Source organism: Gobio gobio (assembly GCF_949357685.1).
Source record: "Gobio gobio genome assembly, chromosome: 12".
Classification (NCBI taxonomy): Eukaryota; Metazoa; Chordata; class Actinopteri; order Cypriniformes; family Gobionidae; genus Gobio; species Gobio gobio.
Window position 1 is genome coordinate 44,729,270 of NC_137105.1, and position 26,288 is coordinate 44,755,557.

Here is a 26,288-nt window from a genome sequence, read left to right on the forward strand (position 1 = left end):
AATAAATAGATCTAGACAGGTGGAGCTGGGGGAGGTGGAGGGTTTTTGAGAAACTCCTGCACGCTGCAGGATTAGATTACAGCAAACAATGAACCAGACTATTTAAATGTTGAGCATGCAATCTCATTGGCTGCAGGATCAGCAGAGGCCAATCATCTTGTACCATGCAGTATTGCTTGCAGATTGCATGTAAAGGACCTCAGCCTGCACTTTTTAGAGTTTCATGACTGAATTATATATATATATAGGGCCTAAAACAAACTTTTTGCCACACCTGCCAATGGCCATTGACTTAAGAAAATTTACAAAAATATTTTTTTACTAGCCATGGAACAAAAACAGGCAGTTATGATACCAAAATTTTAGTGAAAATTCCCAATCCTCTATTTCAATTTCGATACCACAGCTAAAACTACTAGCTTGACTAATATCAATTTAATAGCCAACATTTTTATAGACAAGTAAACAGTCAGTAATAAAATAAGAACAAACAATCAAATTACAAGCAATAGCACAAATAAGTACAACACAGATACAAATGAAATTAACAGTGCTCTTCAGGCAGGTCTAATAGTTTTCAGGTACCAAAATGAAATAAAGTACAGGCCAATCAAATAAATAACACTGCACAGTCTTCATATCCTTTTTAAAGTTCAAGAGTAGTGAGTGATTTTTTTCTTTGTCCTTTGTTGCGTGATAAACAAAATTCACTTTTACATGTTGTTTAAACATAAATGTGTGTCGGCAGTGTGTGTACACAACCACCCTATAATGGTAAAAATCCACCCACTCCTCTTTTTTTAATCCCCATAAATCATAAGCAGTGTCTCAGAACAAGCTGTTTGCAGATTTCCTGGCAAAGTGACGTCACATTTCACAGGCCCCGCCCATGAGTGTTGATGGACACTGCCGTATTAGCATAGACCCAGCCTTCAGAGAGCTGTACACAGTCCGCCATGTTTATCTCCTCGCCAGAGCATTTAACAGCAGCATGCAAGTTAGAAATGTGTTCTTAATAAAGCTACTAAAGTTCATTCAGTCAAGAACATGCGTCGGGTGTGTGTACTCAAGTTTAGAGTGATAAGGCTTTAAAATGCATGCAGATGATAATATTTCATGATGATGAAGAACAGCAATATCACGTGAGTGTGTCCGCAATAGAGATGATAATCAAAGCCAAATAAATGTATCATGTTTCAGTTTTCATTCGCGTGTTCACGAGCTGTGAAGGCTCCGCCCTTTGGGATGGGAGCAGCAGCTCATTTAGAGGAGACACACACAAAACAGCTCATTTGCATTTAAAGGAGACACACACAAAACAGCTAATTTGCATTTAAAGGAGACACACACAAAACAGCTCATTTTTGTCAAACCCAAACCCCAAATTTGGCATTTTCAAAATGGTATATTAAATGACCTGTAAGGAATTTTGATCTGAAACTTCACAGACACACTCTGGGGACACCTGACACTTATATTACATCTTTTAAAAAGGGGCATAATAGGCGCCCCTTAAGACATAAGTGACTATGTTTACTCCTGAAACTTTCGTAATGTTGCAGCACAGTTTCATATACTCGCCAACGCCAATTTTTCCTGTATTTGACGATTTTTACTCGCATATATATATAAAAGACATTCTTGAACCTTGCAAGAAATTGAATTAGTGTAAGATAATATGACTTGTTTTGAGAGACTGTATAAACATTTAAGGCATTTCATTAAATACACAATTCATTTGTTATGTTTTATGTTTATTCCAGTAACCCAATGGCCAATCTTATTTGTAGTTTTTTAAACAAAATAAGTTTAAAATATTCCACTTTTTCTAACTTTGCTTCCCAAGTAAAACAATCTTGCTTTAACAATATTTAGATTAAAAATATTTCCATTTTTTTAAACTGTAAAATAAAACCAAAGCACTGATTAACAATGATTTTTGCTTTGAAAGACACAATCAAACTCATTCTCACCTGTCCAGCCATGAACGATGTACTCTATGCTGTCATGCTCCTGTCCTTTAATGAGGGCCCTGCAGACATACGTCCCAGCGCTGAAGAGGCCAACGAAACCTCTCCTGCTGTCATAGACATTGGGCAGAACCGTATTGGTCTCAATGTGAATCAGAGAGACGCTGGAGCTGGGGTCCGTCACAAGGCAGGGAATCTCCATTTCATCATGACTCGTCAGCACATGGTTATCAAAAGGGGTCATGGATGTTACAAACGGCGTTTGTGGATCTGTGTGTGTTTATGGATCAGAATGTTTGCAGGGAAGAAATTCAATGTCAGTATGCCGTGTAGAATTTTTCAAACAACATCACTGCAACAATCCAGCTTGTACAATAAGAGGGGCAAAAAGACAAATCAGTACCTACCTGGCACATAAATGTAGATTGTGGTCTCCTCAGTGTTGTTGCTTAAGTCATTGTAGCAGATGTATTCCCCTGTATGAGCGGCTGTCGCATTGCCAACAGTCACAGTGGAGATGAAGAGTCCTTTCTTTTCAGAGTCGGCCTGATCGTGAAGATATACGGGGCTGTGCCAAGCAAGTTCAGCCTGACCTCGACATGTGAGTCGGAAAGTCGAGTGGAGAGACACCTCCATGCTCTCCCTCTGGGGCCACATCACTGGAGCCAGAACTGACTGGGGCAGCACTGGGTACATGGCTGCACAAAAAACACTTTGATCATGACATGAACAAGAATTTCTCAAACACAATACATACAAATGCATTAGATTTGGTTTTCTGAATCATCGCAGGCACTTCATACGTAGTTCAGCTGTTTTATTCAACCATACCTTTAACCAGCAGTTTGAATGAAAAACTTGAAGTCCTGGAGCCAGTCGACGCAACAACCTCATAGGTGCCACTGTCCTCCTCTATGGGGTGGCGGAGAACCAGAATGCTCTCATACCTTCGTGAAAAGAAAACATTACAGAATGGTATTAAGAAACTGGTGACACTTACAACAAGGTTCAGTTTGTTAACAAAGGTTAATGTATTAGGTATTTTGAACTAACAATACTTTAACAGCAATTATTAATCTAACGCAATGTTAATTTCTAGATATACTTATACATTTATGTATTTATTTAGGTTAATAAAAAGTCTTCCCATAAAACCTTAGTAATATCTTATTAACGAAATATATATTCATATATTATAATATATGTCATAGAAATATTATAAGTAATGCTGTCAATCGATAAAAATGTGCAATTTTTTTCTGTAATTAATCACGATTAATCACACCTAACCTTAACGCTTTTAATATATTTTTATATTGTAAGAATTTTACATTTCATCTCCAAATGAATTATACAACATAAAATACAGTATATTTTAAATATTTGATCTAACAGGTAGGAAATATACAGAAATTGAATAAAGTTATCAAACACTTCACTGCATAAAAAGATTAATCATTATTAAAGCTACAAAAATTCAGTCAAGAACAGTGAGTGATTTTGTCTTTGTCTTTTCTTCTTTGATTTACATTAAAAGTGCAGTGTGTAGTATTTATGAGGAATATAATATACATAATATAATATACATAACTCAGTGGTGGTTAAAGACCTTACATAATGAACCGTTATGTTTTTATTACCTTAGAATGAGCCATTTCTATCTACATACACTGCGGGTCCCCTTACAGTGAAATTGCTATTTTGCGCCGCCATGTTTCTACAGTAGCCCTAAACGGACAAACTGCTCTACAGAGCGCTAGTCACTCTCTGCTGTCTCAGAAGACGACATCTCTCTCCTGTATCGGCCACCGTAGTTTCTCTATGTGCTCCGAAAGGCAGGGGTGAGCTATATCTGATGCCGCTAATATTTACACACATTTAATGACAGACATCACAGCAGCAGGTTTATTAGGCTACTGTCACTTTAAGATCTGAAGCATATGACACAAATCTGACACGCATCTAATGTCCTCACTCTTTGTGTTCATTTAACACTTTTTAACTCATTTAAGACTTATGAGGATACTCTGCAAAGCACATATTTTGGGATACTATTTTTGTGTTTTTGTCCGTTCAAGAGCGAAAGAGAACTCAACGCGGAGCATGCTAATTTTGACAACCCTAATTATCAGTAATAGAGCAATTTTGTGAAATTCTACCTGAGGCCATCCAGATGAGTGGTCTTGGAGGAGATGTAGCTGTCATCCAGCGGAAGGCCATCTTTTAACCACCTGACCTTTGGCTCAGGGTCAGCATCAATGTAAATGGTGAACTCTTTTTCCTCCAGAAGAGACGCAACCTCCACTGGCCCAATACCATTAGATATTACTTCCACAAAAGAGCTCTCTAATGGAAGAAACGAAAGAAAGAAAGAAAGAAAGAAAGAAAGAAAGAAAGAAAGAAAGAAAGAAAGAAAGAAAGAAAGAAAGAAAGAAAGAAAGAAAGAACATTGATTGATTGTCTGTCCCACATCTGTTCATCCCATCTCCGTTTACTGGTTTTAATGGTGAAAGCAGAGGTGTGCAGAATCTAAGTGAGAAAGGGAAGTACATACCGTAGACTGTGATCCCCAGGCCGATGGACTTGGTTTGTCCAGAGATTTGGTTGGTTACTGCACACTCGTATCGTCCAGTGTCCGCCACAGAGGATTTTGGGATGTTGAGGATGTACTGAACCTTGTCTGGGAAAGCTAACCTTATCGGAAAAGCCTCTCTGGCCTGAATAGTGAGAGAAAATAAAAATCAATATTACACACGTTGTGTTTACTGGATGCACATGTGGAATCATGATAGGCATCAGTTGCTGGATTTTTTCTCTACAATCTATTTAAGTACACTATTTTGTAAGCATTTTCTTTGCAAAGATGTTCTTTAGTCTCAGTAACACATATTCTCTTCCAGGACTAGTCTGTATCCATATTTCAGTGCAGCCTGCTGGAGATAAATCAGCTCTACATAAGTCTTTTAAAGGGCTGTAATCAGACAAGCACAGCAAACTCATCATAAACAACCCCAGCAGAACCCAGCACGGCTCCAGTCCAGACAAGGACTTGGATCCTCTCTACACAATTCCAAACTGCTTTTAAAAAACAATGTCTCTTATTTTAAAGATAATGCTTCTGACAGACTCATTTAAAACAAACATGGATGGTGAGCTGCATGGTACATTCACACTCACTGAAATATAAAAACATCTTTTCAGCAAACACGCAAAGAAACGTTTTTTTGGATATGGAACTCACATTCATCATCAAATACATACAAAAAGTACGGTAACACTTTACAATAAGGTTCATTAGTTAACATTAGTTAACTGCATTAGTTAACATGAACTGCACTTATAAAGCATTTATTAATCTTTGTTCATGTTAATTTCAACATTTACTAATGCATTATTAAAATCTTGTTAACATTAGTTAATGCACTGTGAACTAACATGAACAAACCATGAACAGCTGGATTTTTATTAACTAACATTAACAAAGATGAACTAATGCTGAACAGAGGTGTTGTTCATGGTTAGTTCATGTTAACTAATGCATTAACTAATGTTAACTAATACAACCTTATTGTAAAGTGTTACCAAAAGTACAACTAACTAACTAACTATAAACAAACACATTTTGATTTGGAACTCACATTAATCATCAAACACATAAAAAGATTGAAGTCCCCCTGTAGTCAATAATTGCTCATCTTTAAATGTCTTCATGCCTTAAAATAGCTTGAATGTAACTCTACAACCTTGCTTCATTTAGTATACGCGGATCTATGAATATGCAAATGAGCCCCGCCCCCACTCACTCATACAGGCTTGTCTACAATTCGATGTATCAGAATGGTAATGCGTTTTATGTAACGCTCTTCACAACGTAGGACACATAACGGCCATTAATATGATTTGCCTTATGCATACGTTATCAAACAGCTAATGACGTGTTGCTAATGTTGCACAAACCATGTTCCCGTTTGCCATCACAGTCTGCCTTCTAAAAATCAGCATCCTTAGAAACACTTTGAACAACTTATAACGTCAGTGGAGAAAGGCATATACAGTTGCAAGAAAAAGTATGTGAACCGCTTGTAGAATCTGTGAAAATGTGAATAATTTTAACTAAATAAGTGACTGTATGATTTTGAGATCCATATTTTCACACTGAGGACAATTGAGAGACTCAAACACAACTATTAAAAAGGTTGAAACATTCACTGATGCTCCAGAAGGAAACATGATGCATTAAGAGCTGGGGGGTGAAAACTTATTGAATTTGAAGATCAAGGTAAATTATACTCAATTTGTCTTCCGCGAAACATGTAAGTATCTTCTGTTGCTTCTGAAGGGCAGTACTAAATGAAAAAAAAATTATATTTAAACAAAATAAGAAATATTTGGACCTCTTCATCCCTTCATCCTGGCTCTTAATGCATCGTGTTTCCTTCTGGAGCATCAGTGAATGTTTGAACATTTTTTAATAGTTGTGTTTGAGTCCCTCAATTGTCCTCAGTGTGAAAAGATGGATCTCAAAATCATAGTACATAGGGCAGTTTAACAGCTCAAGACAAACAAGGGACTCGAGAACAACCATCACACAACAAAAAGCCGTGGATCATCCAGGGAACGACAGTATTGAGAATAAAGGTTCATAAACTTTTGAATGGGTCATTTTAATAAATTCCGCAATTTTTTTTGTCCTGTGGACTGTATGTAAAAAAGACGTTTATGTAAAATATCTTATTCAGGACAACACTAACACATGATCCCTCTTATGTTGTTAAAATTATTCACATTTTCACAGATTCTGCAAGCGGTTCACATACTTTTTCATCATAACATCGTAATATACATCATATACATAATTCACCAGCTATATTGCTAAATGTACCAGATTATTCATATCAACAGAAAATATACCTGTCTTCTTTTGCTTCAGAGAATGGTTAATGATATGCTAAAAACCCGCCCGCACATTGACGTGATTGGTTACAAGGTAGTCTGGGATGTCAGAAACACCAGCGATTTCAAACCGCGTTTTTGAGACTGTCTCAAAATACTCAGCAATGGTGTTGACTTGACATGGTTTGTCTGAATCCTATTTTCACCACAGGGGGATATTCAAAACGAACTAAAACTAACTATCAGGCATCTTTTTTTTTTTATTTGAGGAGAATCCTTCCTTAATCACATTCATGCAACTTTTTCTATGTTGCCACACACATGTGGATTCACAAGAAGCACACATCTGTCTTTAACACTCACAGGACGTGCGGGCCATAGGTCAAAGTACACAGTAAATTAGTGTCAATCCTTTCCTTTGAGGTTTCTACCTTCACTTTTGTAAGATTGCATTTTTGCATTTCCTCCTACTGTTACATAAAGAGTGAAGGAATACTGCACCAGAATACACCTCTGCATCACACCAGAAGTCCACAGTTCTAGAGAAGCCAGTTTTGCTTATATTAGGTAAGCACAAAACACAACAGAGAGAAGAGAGAGAGAGAGAGAGAGAGAGAGAGAGAGAGAGAGAGAGAGAGAGAGAGAGAGAGAGAGAGAGAGAGAGAGAGAGAGAGAGAGAGAGAGAGAGAGAGAGAGAGAGAGAGAGAGAGAGAGAGAGAGAGAGAGAGAAAAAACAGATTCTTGGTTGAGGTTCTTGCCTGTTTTTCAGGATGCAGCCACTGCTGGTGGAAAGCCTGTCCAGGTGGCGTCTCGCAGGTGAGATTGACAGCATTCCCCTCTATCACATCCTCCATACTGGCTCTTAGATGTATGTTGAAGTCCTGCTGTTTGTTTTCATTCACATGCAAGTCCTGCTGTTCATCATCTTCGTCATCTTCAATACAATCAAAATCATTCGGTAAATGAACAATGCTGCTATTAATCTCATTTTTGCTTAGTCTTCTATTAATATTAAAAACATGTGTGAGGGAAAACAGGACAATTTACTTGACGCAAGTCCAAGAGCAAAGCAGAAACACCCAATCACTAATACACCAGTACATGGCCTTCGACAGCCTCTAAATGTTCTTCTCATGAGTAACGTGCGGTGTATGATGATCCAAAATGTCATCACTCTTCGTCAACAAGAATTTGTCATCTCCCAGGGTACTCATGTAGTCGAAGCTATGACCTAATGTTTCACTTTTATTTTTTTCAAAAATGACCCATTATACCGATTGTCCACTTTAGACATTCTATTCTTAACTATACGTAACTACATGAAGACTTATTCTAACATTTTACTTTGAGACATTCTGCTAACTGTAAGTAACTTTGCAAGTATGTCAACTTATTCTACTCACATCTAACCCTAACAGTCTACTAAGACTCTAATTAAAGGGTGAACCATGAACATCATTTAACCAAGTACAACATGTTCCTGGATCAACATACAACAATAATCCCATCAACCAATCAGATTTGAGGGACTAGTTTTTAGTTAAAGGGATAGTTCACCCAAAAATAAAAATTCTGTCATCATTTACTCACCATCAAGTTGTTCCAAACCTGTATACATTTCTTTGTTCTGCTGTACACAAAGGAAGACATTTGGAAGAATGTTTGTAACCAAGCAGATCTCACCCCCTCACACACTGTGGTAGTCAATGGGGGGCGAGATCTGCTTGGTTACAAACATTCTTCTAAATATCTTTGACATAATTTTTAATGTCACTATCCTTTTAATGTCAATTTTAGGCTTACAACCATTTGTGTCTACATCAGTGTTATCAGCCTATCATTTCACTCTGATTTTAGGGAAAAGTTATTGGTAGGGTTAGATTTAGAGGTAGGGTTAGGACTACATTTTCAGACAGGAAAACAAGCCAAATGTTGATCCAGGAACATGGCTAAATTAGCTGACGTAGTTGCAAATTAATGAAAGATAGTTGACATGAAGTTGCAAAGTTAACAGCCGTCATTTCACCGTCTCAGTTAACTGTAGACCCGATATAGTCCGGCTATGAATAACCCACGTCTAGCCAAAATAACCTTGAGATGTATGATATTCCATCATGTAAGCAAAGTCAACAGTGATTACAAGATGTTTGGTATCCTTTCTTTGACATGTTCTATCCCTAGCCTATTCTATTCTTGGGCTGTGGTTACACATCTATTAAAGCCCAAATTTTTCCTTGTTTAAGCCTAGACTTCATGGCTGTGTTTGGACGGCAATTGTCTTTTAAGCTCAAAATTGCTTGCTGGGTTATAGTTGATAGAATGTCTAAAGTGGGCTATCTAAATAAAGTGTTGCCTATTTAACCCTTAACCTATATTTTTTGTAACCAATCGAAATAAAGTGTAACACTGAATGTTTAATTATTTGTTGTGCATTAATTACCTGTGTCATCCTTCACATTATAAACGCTGCTCCGCAATACTTTGCCATTCACGCTCGTCTCGCAAACGTATTGTCCTGGTGATAAGAAATCGGTGATAAAGCCGCTTTTGTGCTCGTAAAACAGAGAAACCTCATCCCCACTCTGCAGGTCTCTGAGAATCACTTGTGAATGTGGGTTTGTAGCGAGGCAGGGGATAGTTATTATGCCCATCTCATCTGTAACAGGTTCAGACCGTTCAGACACGAACGGAACCTCAGGATCTGTGGAACAAGAGGTGGGAGTCATTTTTACAAATAGGCTACATAATGTGCTAATTATTTGTAACATAGGCTATTCATATTCATATATGAGTATATTCATAGTCGTGAACAATGACGTACCTAGAACAAAAACGTAGATATCAGTGTAGTTTACAGGTTGATCCACATACGCGCATGCGTAGAAACGCGTGTTTAAGGCCTCAGCATCAGTGATCACCAAAGTACTGTGATTTAACCCGGAATGCACTGCGCTGTTGAGCGGTAACGGCTCGACCCATCTCACTCTGCGTTCTCCGGAGCATGTGATGTTGAACTCCGAATGAGGTGTCAGAATAAATTCCTCTTTGTCGGAATTAATAACAGGCCAAGGTTTTGAAACATCTGCAGGGACATATTTCATGCATTTAATTAATTATACTGAAGCTTTTAAATATTAGTGGTACATGTTAGTAAATATATATATATAAAAAAAAATTAAAAAAAAAAAAAAAATATATATATATATATATATATATATATATATATATATATATATATATATATATATATATATATATATATATATATATATATATATATATACAAAATTACATTAATCAAAACTAAAATATATATATTTAAATATTTCAGGTATTTTATTCATTCTGTAGCTTTTAAATAGCAGATGTACATATAAGTAAAATAAAATAAAATAAATAAATAAATAAAGATAAAAATATATATTAATCAAAACTAATAAATATATATTTTTAAATATTTCATGTATTTAATTAATTATTCTGTAACTTTTAAATAGCAGTGGTACATATTAGTAAAATAAAATAAATAAATAAAGATAAAATATATATTAATCAAAACTAATAAATACATATTTTTTAAATATTTCATGGATTTAATTAATTATTCTGTAAATAGCAGTGGTACATATTAATAAAATAAAATAAATAAATACAGCTCAAAATATATATTAATCAAAACTAATAAATATATATTTTTAAATATTTAATGTATTTAATTCATTATTCTATAGCTTTTAAATAGCAGTGGTACATATTAGTAAAATAAAATAAACAAATAAAGATAAAAATATATATTAATCAAAACTAATAAATATATATATTTTTTCATATTTCATGTATTTAATTAATTATTCTGTAGCTTTTTTAATAGTGGTACATATTAGTAAAATAAAAAAAAACTGATCAAAACTAACACATATTATAAAAACAGAAAACATTATTATTATTTCACATACCTGGAAATACCCCAAGAAAGACAATCCCCAAAACGAGATGTGTCTCCAGGAATCCCATGGTCACTTAGATTGTGCTCAGCTGAAAGGGAAGAAAAGATGTTACGACTTTAAACGTTTCTAGAAAATATAAAAATCGATATTCCAAACAGAAGTACAGCTCGTTTCTTTGGGTTTGATCTCTTGTGGTTCATCCAGTGTAAAAGATGAACCTCTAGTATACAGTAATCGCTCAGGTGGCCTGAAGAGAGCATTGAATCATCGGCAGCAGAAAGTTTCGGAAAGGTTCAGTGCCAAGACATAAAAGGTCTTTAAAGCGTCTGGACGCTGTTCAGTCAGTCAACTGACGCCAGACTCTTCGACGGGGGAGCGCTTGGATGGATCGGGTCAGCTTTGTTTGACCGCCAGGTGGAGACACAGTACGCGTTTCCCGAACAGACCACCGCGGCGAGTAGAATCAACAGATACGAGTTTCAAAAGATGGAGTTTAATTTAGTACAATTTTAACTTTTTTAATTCCTAAAACATGAGGATACAGCAAAATATAAGATATGACAGCTAATACAGACACATATCAGTATTAAGATAATTGTATCTGTACTGCTTAATCTATGTTATTTTAAATCTATTTGTTTCTCAGTCTAAATACGCAATTCATTTTGGCCACCTTAAATTACATATATTAAAAAAAAAATTTAAGAACGATGAGACTAAAGTGCGTGAATAAGATTACAGTGCTGCAGCACAACTTGCTGCATTCTGTCTTTGTTCCTGTGATTTCTAAAGTGCCGTCCCTGGTCTTAAACGCTTGCCTTGTCGAGTTTCTAATCAGACATTCCGCGCGCGCGTGTTTTATCTCTGTCTGTCTAATCCTCAGACCCCTGGGTTCCATCAGCGCTTCAGCAGACGGGCAATGTCACTCAATTATCATAAAAAATGCAACACTTATTTAATTGGTCCCCTGCAAAAAAAATAAATACAAAAAAAATACAAAATCATGGTAGATAATTGACGAAAGCATGTCCAGAAAGTTCAATTGTGTGTGCAGAAATGGTCTAGCACTTCAAAGTGAGGGGGGGGGGACTTTTTACAGCCCAGAGAAGACTGAAGCTCTGCCATTTGCTCATGTCAGCCCTCTCAAGCTAATTATCCTTGGTGAATCCGGGGGTGTTGAGTAAGACTGTAATTAGTCGACCCCTTTCTGTGCCGCAATTTGGGAATCCATTGGATTGCCGTGGGAATCAATTCTGGAATGGTGCGCTTCTGGTACCGCTCATCTGTCCAGCGGTGTCTGAGCGCAAATCTCGGCCCGCACTTTTCTCCGCGCACCCCCGGCACCAGGCGCCCACACACAGATGCGCAACTGGCTGCCAAACACTACCGATCCGCTGCGCTTGACACTCTTGGGCAACAGCTGAGCGAGGGGTGCCATCCAACACCCGGTTACTTCACGCGTAAAAGCGATTTCCATGGGATTTAAAAGAAAGCGGTCTAAAGATAGCCTGGTGAGGTGAAGTCTCTAAGAGCAGTTGTAATTCAGTGCAGAAAAGACAGAAAGAAAAAAAGTAGTTTTCTTTTATTTCATCCAGTCCCATCCTTATTTTAGTCAAAGCAAAGCGACATGGTCTCCTTGATCCTTGGTAAATACTACGTAAATTGCATTAAGTTAATCCAGATGTGAGAGAAGTTCCCCGTAGATTCATCATCGACGCGGACTTGGCGGACAAGGCGGCAAAGAAGTTTTTCTGAACTCCTCAGTCTTGCTTTGACTTCATCGCTCCGCGATAAATAAATCTCCATACCACTGACTAATCCAAAGAATGATATTCCAGTATGGTCACGGGCATCCCATTAACATTTTGAGGGCTCAATATCCAGTCTGAAATGCCTTTAGATGCCAGAGCTGCGCCTCTCCACGGGCTGAGACACCCCCAGCTGCGCGCCTGCGGCTCCAACTGGGATCCAGCACCAGGCTTTGACTTTACGGGTGATAATGCGGTTCCTTGGGGGGAAAAAAGTCTATAATCCTGCTCGATGGTGTCCAGAATCAAAGTGGAAAAATCCGTCTCTTTTTTTACTGAGATGAAAACGAAGACTTGTCCATTGTGAGCGTTTATGAAAAATATAAAAATCCACTTATGATTTAAAAGTAAAATAGTTTGCTGATTTAATATAGGGCTATTTTTTTCGTTTCAGAATTTGAGAAAACGAATTAAATTAAAAACGCAATTGTTAAAAAGAAACAAAAGAGCAGCTTTAATTGGTCTAACTCTGAATAGGTGCAATGGTTTTAAACGTCTGGTGGAAACTTTGCATGAGAGAAAATGCAAAAGAAACTAATTAAACTAATTTAAACATACAATACCTTTTTAATCCCTTTTGGTTGTTCCCTTTGATAAAAGAACAGCCAAAATGAATGGCAAAGCTCTTGTAAAATACTCCAATCAGCCCAAGGGTCTTCAGTTGTAAAGCAGTAGTAATCCTTTCCCTTGTGCTGTGCTCCTCCGTCCTGCACCACGGCCACTCACACAAATGCGCCTCTGCAAGAGCAACCTGTAATTGATTCAATGTTACAGTCCATCCTTCCCAGAGAACTAATCATCTGGCTCAAAGTAAATAACTCTCAGGAAACGGCCCCTACCCTCTCCCTCGGCCCCAGGCATCCTTTCAAAATAAGAGTCCGTGTTTTCACACTGCAGCTCCGAAGAGGAGTCAGATTACTCCGCGCTCTGCAGTTCTGAAGGAGGTGCATGAAAAGAGGTTGAGCAGGGAAGAAAAGAGCCATATGTTTTTTTTTTGTAAGTCTAAGAGGGGCCCTTTTGGAATAAAGGGATCTTTTTTGGGGGGACAATGAAGTCAAGTGACCCATTAAAAGTGTTTTTATAGAGGCTTATATAGGTAGGAAAGAAATCAAAGAATCGGGGATGCCCAATTACATCCAGTAACTCGATTAACCTTGTCATCACGCTTCATTCTTCATGTTCAGCTTTTAGATGATTGCGCTTTTCAGTGGTGCTTGCTGCTGCTGCTGAAGCTGTTTGCACTTTCTTTTGTGCGCATTGATGCTGACTTTCATTTGCGGTTGTTCGGTCATCTCTTTTTAATTGAGTCATTTTTTTCATTCTCATTTTATATTGACCAAATGTGATTAAAGCCTTGGGTGCTCAGATAATATAGTTTACTTTTGTGACGAGTGCGGTGCTGTGAAATGGGTCATTCTGCAGAGAAAATCACAAAAGTGTGGGTCCATCACATCCACAGGCACGCGCTGACGCATGCAAGGGGGCGCTCTAACATAAGAAACAAAGTCAGTGGTTCTCGGTCTCTCTCGCTCTCTCATTTATTAGTCTACTTTTTAAATAACCCGCATCTAAGACCTTACTACTCATGAAATTTGATCTTAATATAGGGTTAATTTGTATTCGATATCTGAAAAGTGTGAAAAATTCCCTAAAAAAAAAAAAGATGCCACCAGCTCTTTCTTTTTTGCCCTCCAGCTCTACTTTAAGACATACCAGGCTGCAGATAATGGCTCATTATGAACCAGTGCTCTACGTGTCCCCTGCACACGGTGGTTCGCCGCTCTCTGCGCAGATGACTGACCCGGTATGTGGTGAGCGAAGCCCCGGGGCAGGCTTGGCCCCCCTCTAGCCCTCTCCGTTCTTCCTGCAGCCGGTTCAGAGGAGCCCGCCTTGCAGCTCACCCTCGCAGAGAAACACACATCTCCAGTTGCTCAGCACAATTATTTCCACATGTTCGTGTCGCCCGGCCGCTCAAAAGAACAGAGTCCCTTGTTCTGGAAACAAAAGACTCTAATCTCCGAGGCTAAAACTGAAGCCTTTAGAAATAGCGCGGGGTACCTTGATCGGTGCTTTCGTTTGGAATTTCTTTAAATGCACTGAAGTGAGCAAAAGATTGGCAACAAATACGCGCGATTGTGCTGTTTTTGATTGTTAACTTAAGATGTCTGGATTAAAGGTATTAATCAACGAGTTTAAGCAGACATGCCAACTGCACCAGAGGCATTTGATAATGAAAAGATTCTAAATGACTGAATATGAATAACACAGTTGGAGTCTCAAAAAGTGGCCAGAAAAGTTGCTGCGTAAAATTTAGATTTGCACTTTTCAATCAACCGTTATCTTCCCAGTTTTCCGAGTGTGATGCCATTATTATTGTTTGATAATAATGCTTAATGCAAATTGTTCCAAAAACGACAAATCATTGACAATGCAACAGGACTTTTTTGTTCTCATTAACAACATTAAATGTTCCACATTCAGCGATGATGAGACTGGTCGTTTCACTTTAGAAGAATGTCCAGAATGGGACGAATGCGTGAGCGGGAGGGAGAATCTGCCTCAGCGACGGGACAACAGAAATTCAGTCCCCCTTCTCACAGTGTGCCTGACGCCAAGATGAATAAATCGTTTCAAATGCACATGCGCATATACAGAGAGTATTTTCTGATGTTGTGGCAGAGCTGAGTTTTTAACCTTTAATTTCTGAATGATGAAGCGCGGTGTGGTGAGTTTTTTAAGCCTAAATCTGCAGAGATATAACCACATGGTGGCGTATATGTCCATCTGTGGGATAGCCTACATCCATCTCATCTCTCTCCTGTCGTTTGTTCAAGCCTATTCAGCAAGAGAGAGAGAGAGAGAGAGAGAGAGAGAGAGAGAGAGAGAGAGAGAGAGAGAGAGAGAGAGAGAGAGAGAGAGAATTAAAGCCCTCTGGGAGTAATAAAATCGAATCGAAGTACAAACCACATCAAAACAAATGGCTTCAACTTTATAAGCACAATAACATACTTATAAAGAAAGGGCGAAGATTTGAGGTTTGACATTTTTACATACATACATACATACTCTCTCTCTCTCTCTCTCTCTCTCTCTCTCTCTCTCTCTCTCTCTCTCTCTCTCTCTCTCTCTCTCTCTCTCTCTCTCTCTGTGTGTGTGTGTGTGTATGAGAGAGGGAGAGAAAGACAATTACGTTTTAATGGTGTTCACAGAAAAGAGATGGGCAGGAAAAAAGTAGACTAATAACTTAAGACTTATTAACTTAAATAATAATAATAATAATAATAATAAAGCACATTACTTTCTACTAGCGTTGTCAATTGACTTAGCACAAATGTAAATAACTTAGACCCAATTCAGCTCAATGTCAACATTTTTAAGGCAAATTTGAGATTAATCCTCACTCTTAGAAACATTAAATTATTAACTGTGAAAATATGCATATATTTTTTTAAGTATCTGCTACATTTCTTTACATTGTTTAATCTTACAAAGGACAGAACACTGTTTTTAAGAAATGCGTTTCATGGTAGTATGCTATAGAGAGATTCATTTGATTAAACAAAATAATGAGAAATGGATAATTCTGACCTCGGACTCTTAATCTGTCACTAACTGACTGATTGATCTGACACAGACAGATATGAGATCCGGTGAGCAGTGGTTGGCGAGTGGTCGTTGAATGGTCAGTTGTCACTGGGCTCAGTCTGACGCGCTGTTTTCACACACGCGCTGTCCAGCGTGCTGAAGCTCACAGGGTTTTTTTCTTTCTATATCGGCTATATATTTGTGGGCGTGTGGACGAGGCAGAAGCGGAAATACTTTATAATGAGTAAAGGTTGACCTTGGACGCATAAAACCGAGGCAGCATAGGCGTTTAGCCCAGGAGGGTGTACAATTATTATTATTTTAAACATAGGCTATAAATAAACTGGGATGCCCAGAAATTTCAGAAAATCTGAAACAATAATTTCACTTTTTGTTCAAATCTGTATGGCAAAATCATTGGGCGATGAAGCTGCATTTAGCTCTATTGATCTGTTGTATAAGGGGTCCCTAATAATAGGCCTAACCCTCGTTTTGTCCATATTTTCATAACCTTATGATCGGAGGCGGACAGTAGTGAAGTATTTTTACTTTCTACTCAAGTACATTTTTCAAGTATTCTTTGGAAAACTTTTACTTCACTACATTCCAAAGCATACTATATAATGTCATACTGCACTACATTTCATACATTTACCTTTAATACTGAATTGCATAAAAATTGCATAAGTATAATTTGAATTGAGTAAAAGTATACAATACTAAAAAAATGTTATGTAATATTATTAAATCATATTCAATATGGAACGTAGTGTAGTAAAAATTATGACATTATGCTTTATGTTGTGAAGTAAAAGTTTTCCAAAGAAAAATAAAGTATCATAAAGTATAGACACTCGAAAAATGTACTCCACTACCTCTGCTTATGATTTTCTTCCTTAAAAGTCTCTAGGTCTATTCCAGATCTTCAATCCTGCTGGTTTCCAAAGGAAGCCAAGCAAGAGCTGCAGATAGATGTTGGTCTGAAAAGTCCAATCTGCCTTAAAGGGATAGTTCACCCAAAAATGAAAATTCTGTCATCATTTACTCACCCAACTTATTCCAAAGCTGTATGAGTTTCTTTGTTCTGCTGAACACAAATTAAGTTATTTTGAAGAATGTTTAACCAAGCAGAGAGAGCAACCATTGACTACCATAGTAGGGGGAAAAACACTATGGTAGTCAATGGTTGCTCTATTTGCTTTGTTACAAACATTCTTCAAAATAACTTATTTTGTGTTCAGCAGAACAAAGAAACTCATACAGGTTTGGAACAACTTGAGGGTGAGTAAATTATGACAGAATTTTCTTTTTTGGGTGAACTATCCCTTTAAACTTGGTTTGCATTGTTAACAGCTATTCTGAGAACAAGAACCAAAGTTCGTCAACTTCTACCCATAGGGGGCGCTATAACAGAAAACGCTTACAACTGCAACCTTTCTATCAAGAAAGTTGAATTTTTGGTTTGTTTTGGTGTTTCTTTGCTGCATGTACTAACATAGCCCCAGATAAAAAAATTTGACAACAGCCAATCATATTTCAGCAGCGTTTAGCATAATCTGAATGTCCCCACAATTCCCTTCCAATGGGCCTCTTTCTGAAGTTACACTGTAAAAAATGATCGTGATTTTAACGGTAAAAGACTGTAAAACTGCTACGGTGAAAAACAGTTAATTGGTTGTAACTGTGACTGTAATAGATCGAACCTTACATTTAATCTCATTTTACAGTAAAATACCGTTTTTTATAGTAAAATACGTTTTTGGAAGTGAAAAAGAACAAGTCATTATGTAATTTACAGTGAAAAGCCGTAAATTGACATTCCCAGAATTTCCTGCATGGTACTTTGCATTTGATGTATTCTCATTGAAATAACTATGTTTCTTCTAATCAGTTATGTATACAATAGGGTTTTATGTTACATCTAATGTTGTTAAATTAATGTTTATTGCATTTTTAAATTTAATATGTGTTACCATGATGCTGTTTGGTGTTTGTGTGAATGACACTGTGCACCTTCTATATATTATATTGTCCTCCTAAAAGCTGTTTGTGATGAGCTTTGATTCATCATGTGACTCTCATCACCACTGTGATTGGTGGTTGTCAGTATAGCCTATATCAAAGGTACATAACATATCTTAGTATTTCAGTAGGTTATTTTAGTTAATGAAATAATTATTACAATATAAACGGTTAAATTATATGGTGCCATCCCGTAAAACCTGAAACGTTGCCGTATTTTTTACGGTAAAGTTCTGGCAGTTCTGCCGTTTTTTTTACTGTAAATTTTACAGGGATTTTTTTTTACAGTGATACTATTTATTTGGCAAACAGAAATCATTTTGATGTTTGAATACCTTTTTTTTCACATTTCTGACATTCAGTCTCGTTCTTGACTTACCAAACCTTTTCTTTGCCTTTTCTAGAACCACATTTTGAAATCTTGTTCAGTCAGGTTTAGTGTTACAGCCAGAATGCCTTCAAGGCTGTGAAATGTAGGCTACTTGTTAAACAGAAACTCCTTCTCCAGTTCCAGAAGCTGAGGCCTATATTCTGTTTATTCGTTCTGGCTCCTCTTGTGTGTGTCCTCGCAGAAATAATTTCCTAAAATGTAGACGTTCAAAGACTCACAATACTTGCTTAAGGATTACGATGATTGATATGTTTCTGCATTCATACAGATTATTTCTCACAGACCTCAAGCCTGCTTTCCAACTTCAATATAATCAACAAATAAAGAACATCAGTCAACAGAGAGGAAGCTTCACTCAGTTTTTTTAAAGCCTTTCATTTCCACCTGTATAAGTTACCCTAAGTAATGAATAATATTCTCTCTAATCATATATTCAATCTCATTCAAAGCTGACCTTTTCCCCCCTTTTTTTGTTGTACAATGGCTATACATTCTAATCCAGCAAAGCCACTAAGCACACTTGATAATATAGTGGGCACGCTCAGAGGCGCAACAATGGGACGTCTTAAAGAGGAGCTGACACGTCTCAGAAAGGGCCCATTCTAGAGAGCGCGACAAAAGCGCTCGGGACATATTGTGTGATGACCAAGTTCCCACTAAATGAAGGACAGCACTGATGGGACACGTGTCTAGAATTCGCAGTTCCATCATCTTTGAAACAATCGGCTTCGGACGTAAACTCAGAGAAGCCCAAATGTCCCCGAGCTCAAACAATGCTGGAAAGCCCAACGAGAGAGTCACATTTTTCAACATTGTAGCCTACTTTGCTGTTGAAACTAGACTATTAAAGAAGCAATTTCCATGAGGCAACACTTTTAAACAAAAAAAAATAAGAAAGTATACTTTTTATGTATTTGTGATATATACTTAACATTGCACTTAAGAAAGGTCTCCGTGCTCTATCTTTTGAACGAGATATACTTAAAAGTATCATTAAAGCCACAATATGTGATTTTCTTTCTCTAGAGATCGTTTAGTCATTTTTATTAGTTTGTATAATGCCGCAGACGAGTGCTTCAACTTCTTCCGGTCGTGCGTACACAGCGCTGTTTTATCATATTAGATACATTATTTGAGTTTGTTGTGTTGAAAATTATGTTATAAAGTTTCTCTGTGTGTTCGCTCGGCGGCTACTATGAGACACTTGTTGCACACTGTAGTAAGCTAGATGGATATTAGGCATGGTAAAACATGGTACTCGCGGTAAATCAAGAAAACCAGCTTTAAACAATAAAACTAGCCGTGTTGAGCTTTATAACAATGATTAGTTTTCTGTCAAAGAATATTTCCAAACAGTTGCTCACCTGTCAAATAAAACGCATCATATATTAAAGCGTCTTTGGTGTTTCCATGTTTTCTACAAAATAAAACCGGAAATCGGGGGTAACGCGGGAGTGACGTCATTGATAGGTGACACACGAACATGGTCTGTGTCCTGGTTAAAATAGCTTATTTCTCTTTAAACATTCTTGGAAACATTTGGGATAATGTAACGAGTCAACAAAATATATAGCCTAACATTGTTCTAGTGGTTTTTGATAGGCCTATTTTAATCCCAAAAATGTTACATACTGTGCCTTTAAGTATTCTAGGTATACTAGTAATGGTGTTTAATCTTTTGATTGAGCAGGCCTAGGCTAGCCTATTAAATACTTTTTTCCATATAGGCCTAGGTTTACATACTTTCTTTTAAACTTACATTGTTTGAAAATTTTGATTAAAAAAGAAAACAGATTTGTTACTAATTCTGAGTATCTGCATTTGTGTAGGCTAGTCCACTGGTAGTGTACAAAGGAATTTACTTCAAATGTAGCTACTTTACTCTTTCCCCTCCACTGACTGAGTTTTCTGTCTATTCGTGACTTCACTGTTATACAGTAGGTGGCGCTATTACGCATCTCCTGAAAGACTACAGAATCACCGGATCAAAACACAGGTGAAAAAGAATCAGAAACAAGCAATAGAAGATTACTTATGCAAATGTAAATTCAAAACTATGAAAAATTAAATGTTGACCCACTATGAAGCTTTGGGGGTGTTGATGGACTCGATCTACTCCATCTGTGTTTTGATAATCGTTCTGTATGCGTTCCGGACAAGTCTTTGATAAAAATGCTATTTTTTTGTTTAAAATGTTCATTTTTTATGAAACTTTCCCGCATTCAAGTTTTGATAAAAAGGATGCATGAAGCAAGAATATTTTTTTTTTTTTTTTAATTTTAAATTGAAAGAGTTAGTAGCCTATATTTCAAGTATAAAAAAATAGGCCTACCTAAAGCGGAACATAGTAGTATACTTACAGTGCAAAAATAATATATGGATAGTAAACTATAAATATGATGTTATGTTCACTTAAAGAAAATGTACAAGTATACTTTCAGTATAAAATTACACTAAAAACTGGCTAAAATAAAAAAAAGTAAGTTACCTGGTTGCCTTAAACTTTTGAGCTCAGTGAAATTAAAAATGTGAGTTAATACAATGAAGGAGATTGGTTTAATCAACAGAAACACAAAGTATTATGTTATCTGAACCACATTAATTATCTAAGCTGATTTGACAAAATAAAAAAAGATGTGATAACATATCTTGAAATTATTGTTTTACAGTATACTAAACTAGTTCACTGAGAGTACACTTTGTGTAAGCTACTTTCATAAACTAAAAAAATGTACTAGTATTAAAGGGATAGTTCCCCCAAAAATGAAAATTCTGCCAATTTAGTCACGCTCAAGTTGTTCCAAACCTGTATAAATTTCTTTGTTCTGCTGTACACAAAGGAAGATATTTGGAAGAATTTTTGTAAACCAAGTAGATCTCGGCAGCTTCTGACTAGTGGGGGGGAAAAAGAATGGCTGCCGAGATCTGCTTCGTTACAAACATTCTTCCAAATATCTTTCTTTGTGTACAGCAGAACAAAGAAATGTATACAGGTTTGGAACAACTTGAGTGTCACTAAATGATAACAGAATTGTCATTTTTGGGTGAACTATCCCTTTAAAATAGTAAACTAATAAGTTCACTTGTAATAGATGCAGTACAAATGAGAAACGTAGGGTAACACTTTATTTTACAGTGTCCTTTTTACATACATGTACTTACCATAACAGTAAATTATGCATGATTACATGCATTTAACCATCAACCAAACCCTAATCCTACCCTAACCCTATAGTAAGTGTTAATATTTGTACATGTTGTTAATTAATATTACTCAGGACTTAGACCTATATAATTACACTGTAATAATGACACCTTAAAATAAAGTATAACCAAATGTAGCCTAGTTGGTAACTAGTTACACTGTTACACTAATAGTACACTTTTATACACTAAAAAGTGGGCCAATTTAGTCCCAATGTGTACTGAAATATATACCTATAAGTGTATACCATGATATTAGTATATTTAGGCTACTACACAACATATAGGCTACTTAAAAATATACTTGAACATTACTTAAGTATACTTCATAAACTGAACTTAAAGTATAGCCTACTTCTTTTTCGAACGGTAAATCAGGTTTTGGAGTTATTCATTGCCCGTGTGCCCCACTTCTCTCAAGGCGAAAGCAGCTGCAAGCCTTAAAAGGGGATTCAATTAATTGCTCTTTGTCATGCGTAATTGGCCATTTTGCGACAGAGCGTAATCTTTTAAAAGCTGAGCTTTACTTTGTTTCCATTTAATATTTGGTTTTAAGCATCGGATTCTCAAATATGGTACTCAACTGCACCACCCACACAAGTGATGTTAAATGCCATAACACCAAACGAAAGCGTACAAAACAAAGTAGGCTAACCCAAAATAGCTAATCAAATATGCTTTTTACGTTTCAATACCCAAGTTAAATATGAGGCAACGTTAAATTCCAAGTCTTCAAAATCCCAAACTCCAAACTTAAATCTGATATTAGTAAAGTGACAAGTGGGGTCAAGCGTGTCACGTCTGAAAAACGAGAGTCAGTCCCGAAACGGTTGAAAACTCTTTCGTCGGGAGCTCTTTCTCTCGCACACCTGCAAGGGGTGAAGTCTAATTCGATTAATAAGAAATTCAATATATATTCATTAGGTGCCTTCCCTCGATAATATATGATCGTGAAGCGAGACGTGAAAGGAGACCATTTATTCCCCCTCTGAAAGGACCTGCGTGGGACCAAAATTTCACCTGCTTCCCCTCTCAATTAGGAATGTATCCCAAACTCTGACGGAACACGAGTTAAATTAAGCGTTCGCTAATTTCCTATCACCCCTCCTACGTAATCCCTCAATTTTCAGCATGCCCCCTCAATTTGGCCCAAGTTGAAAGGTTCAAATAGTGCCTAATGAAACAGTGACTAAATCGTTTTCTCGCGCGCGGAGGAACCCTGTAGACGTCTCGTGAAAGGCCTTGAGCTCGCCGCCGTCGGGGGTCCGCCGGCTAAATGCGAGTTCCTGGCAGGACAATCTAACCTGTCAAAGCCTTTGGCCAGCTCTGCGTAGCTTTTTTCCCTCGTTCGCATTGAAGGAATTGCTACATAAGCAACCAAACGTGGGACAAAAACTGCAATTAAACTCTTTTCGGATTAATTTAACAGGGGGACAACCGTCTCTTGAAAAGCACGCACAGAATAGGGTCGACGTATAATTGACTATCACCTGGCTCGTGAGACAGAAATTCTCTGCTATAGGCCTTTTGTGGCCTGAGCACTATAGGAGGGAATATATGAGAAGAACAGTGGAAATTAAGTGAGAATAGAATGTTTAAACGGTACTTAAAGACTTACTTAAACTTGAAGAAATTAAAGATCTGAACACCCAGAAAGAAAAAAAATCAAGTGATAACATTTTAAAATCAGTTTCACATATGCCTATATCAATTTAAAGCGTTCCCCTTGTTCTCTTTGAAAAGTATCCAAGGGGTCAGAAGGCTTTGTAAAGTTTGCTTGGCTTCTAGCTAAAACACTTTTAAAACATGTGTAACTTCGTTTACACCATACAGCAGTTTGTCTTTCATAGTTCTATTTATGTCGAATATTATGAGGTGTGTTGCAAAGGATCTCCTTTTCCCAACCCAAATTTTCCATCCTGATCGTATTCAAACTTGTCAATTAAATATTCTTGTGATCAACCAGGCTACCATATAATTATACATATGCATATAAATATAAAAAAAATATGCACATCATTTTTTTTTTTTTGCATTATGTGGCCACTTGAAGGTTTATGCATATAATATTTAAACAGGCGTCTTGTTCCAATAGGATAAATAATACATGTCAGAACGGATTAGTGTAGTTACAGATGTGATTTATTTAAATAAATACAAATATACACATTTTCTTTAATAGGCACATACAATTCAGGTGAAGAAAAAAAGAATCACAGTTTCTCAGTAGTCTAGGACAGATTGGATTAACAGTCTGAATATTTACAATAGCACGCAGGGAGTCTTTTATCTTCTCCATTCGTCTAACGTTTATCCTTAAAAGGAGCAGGGATGACAGAATGGATTACCAGAGGTCGTTTCACTTGACAAACTGTAGGCTATGACATGTTATTGACTTGCATAAAAACTATTATTTCACAGTTTGTCGCATATATAAGAATGGCTGACTTGAGTGTCGGGGTAAAACCACACTTTGAGGGAAAGAGGAAGGAATTGGCAGAAGCTAAATCTCCATACACTTTGGGTTATTGGACGACGGAAGACAGTGTCCTATAAGTTCAGCCGTTTCAACGGATCCGTGTCATAATGTACCAAACTTAAGTCTGTGGTGTCCGTGACGCTTTTAGATAGGCGAAGTCTCCTTCTCCTCTGTGGCTGATACAGGTGACAGGGATTCTTCGTCTTCTGAGCGCGGATAGTGCGAGTGGCTGCCCGAGCATTTGCATCCTGCGTGCGCGCTCCGTTGCGTGCCTTTGCCTTCTTTCTTGTGTTTAACGCGGCGGTTCTGGAACCATATTTTCACCTGTTTCTCTGACAGATTTAGATATGTGGCTATTTCGATCCTGCGTAAGCGGGAGAGGTACATGTTAGACGAGAATTCGCGCTCCAACTCGAGCAGCTGAGTGCTGGTGAAGGCAGTGCGCATCCGTTTGCCGTTCTGTAGGTGGCTGTTGTCAGACACACCTATAGAGAAAAAGCAAAACAAATATTAAAATCACGTCAATGCCTAGTAACTTTGACAAACAATTCAACGAATGCTGTTAACACACCAGTTTGTTTATTAGAGATGTAAATGTGCTAAACTGCAGATCAAGATATACTTCATTAAAGCATAAAGTAAACAAGAACGTAACATGCGTACAAACTTTTTGCATTCAATATATTATGCCGAATAGGTAGGTAACAGGTGTAGTAGCATGCGCGCGCACTCTCTCACTCACCTAGAGACAGGCAGTGATACCTCCGAGGGTCAGTGACGCTGTAGCTTGTGGGCGTGCAGACAGGCGCGTGTCCGTGTCCCGGGTGCGCTAACGCGGGGCTCTGATGGTGTGCTACCCTCTGACAGAACGCCGCGTCACCTGCGGAGAAGCCCTGTCCCTTCAGCAGAGGGATTCCGCCACGGGGAGAGTGGATATGCGAGGTTACGCACAGCGGGCAGACACAGAATGTGCCGGTCTTCCGGGACGGGCAAACGGGCGCAGTGACGCTCATCACGCCGGGAGAGTGCATGCCAATGGGGATGAGAAAGTCCTGCCCCGTGTGCTCGCTTAGAGCCGGGCGCGCGGGGTCCTTGATAATCAAAGAGTCTACGTAGAAAGACCTCGACATGATGGCTCCTGTCTGTGTGAGATGCTGATGGTGTCAGTGATACCACACTGATGGCGTTGCTCCAAGGACTTGCGCAGTACTCAGTGGTCTTAACACTGTTCTGAAGCCCTCGGGAGCTGGCTTATGTTTGATAGTTCAACAAAAGGGACCCCGGAGAGGGCCGGCCCTAACGTCACCCACGTGCGCTCACGGCCTAGGGGCTTTAGTACCTCTGGCGTCCCGAGACACGTGATGCCCAGGCGAGCCTCCAATCAAATCTTTGCCCATGCAGTCTTGTTAGCTCGCAAAGTGGCACAACAGCCCTGGCAAGTACGCCTACTGAGATATCAACAATTATCCTATTATACTCCCCGTCTAATAGATTAATATTTTCATTTAGAGACAGACGAAGAGAGGTAGGCCGAAATTTCTCACAAACTTTGTTATTGTCTGTATGTGTCGAACCTTCTCTGGTACAAATGGGAAATTACACCTCAGTTGTCAAATTATACACTAGAAATGCTTGGTTAAAAACAACCCAAGTTGGGTTGAAATTGAAAGTTTTATTTAACCCAACTATTGTTTAAAAATCACTATATGGTTGGCTTAAAATGAACCCAAACATCCGACACATTTTTACTAGAGGCAACAATAATAATCAAAAGGTGATCATTTATTAAGAAGCAATTTATTATTGTTGAATTATTATTCATTAAACGTATTAATAATGTTCATTTATTAATCATATTAATAAATGTTCATTTCCAACATACTTGGGTTCATTTTAAGCAAGCATTACAGTAATTGCACTATAAAAAATGCTGGGTTAAAAACAAACAACCCAAGTTGGGTTGAAAATGGACAAACCCAGTGATTGGGT

General features: G+C 37.7%; 2 protein-coding genes across 3 annotated transcripts in view; both read right to left on the reverse strand.

Moving 5' to 3' along the window:
* pdgfra (platelet-derived growth factor receptor, alpha polypeptide) overlaps positions 1–13,404 on the reverse strand; it is a 36,581-nt gene extending 23,177 nt beyond the window's left edge. For both annotated transcript variants that reach the window (XM_079831235.1, XM_079831236.1), the window contains exons 1-10: positions 13,182–13,404; positions 10,820–10,898; positions 9,685–9,945; positions 9,304–9,564; positions 7,622–7,797; positions 4,525–4,687; positions 4,130–4,316; positions 2,802–2,917; positions 2,378–2,668; positions 1,974–2,240 (exon numbers count right to left, since the gene is read on the reverse strand). In XM_079831235.1, the coding sequence (XP_079687361.1) occupies positions 1,974–2,240; positions 2,378–2,668; positions 2,802–2,917; positions 4,130–4,316; positions 4,525–4,687; positions 7,622–7,797; positions 9,304–9,564; positions 9,685–9,945; positions 10,820–10,877 (1,780 nt within the window). In that variant the 5' untranslated portion in view covers positions 10,878–10,898; positions 13,182–13,404. The remainder of the gene's footprint in view (positions 1–1,973; positions 2,241–2,377; positions 2,669–2,801; positions 2,918–4,129; positions 4,317–4,524; positions 4,688–7,621; positions 7,798–9,303; positions 9,565–9,684; positions 9,946–10,819; positions 10,899–13,181) is intronic.
* Positions 13,405–23,942: 10,538 nt separating this feature from the next.
* Positions 23,943–25,591, reverse strand: gsx2 (GS homeobox 2). Its single transcript, XM_079832144.1, has 2 exons — positions 25,042–25,591; positions 23,943–24,784 (listed from the first exon to the last, which is right to left on the reverse strand). Exons 1-2 carry the CDS (start codon positions 25,427–25,429, stop codon positions 24,444–24,446), a joined length of 729 nt encoding a protein of 242 aa, XP_079688270.1. The 5' UTR covers positions 25,430–25,591; the 3' UTR covers positions 23,943–24,443.
* Positions 25,592–26,288: the final 697 nt, after the last annotated feature.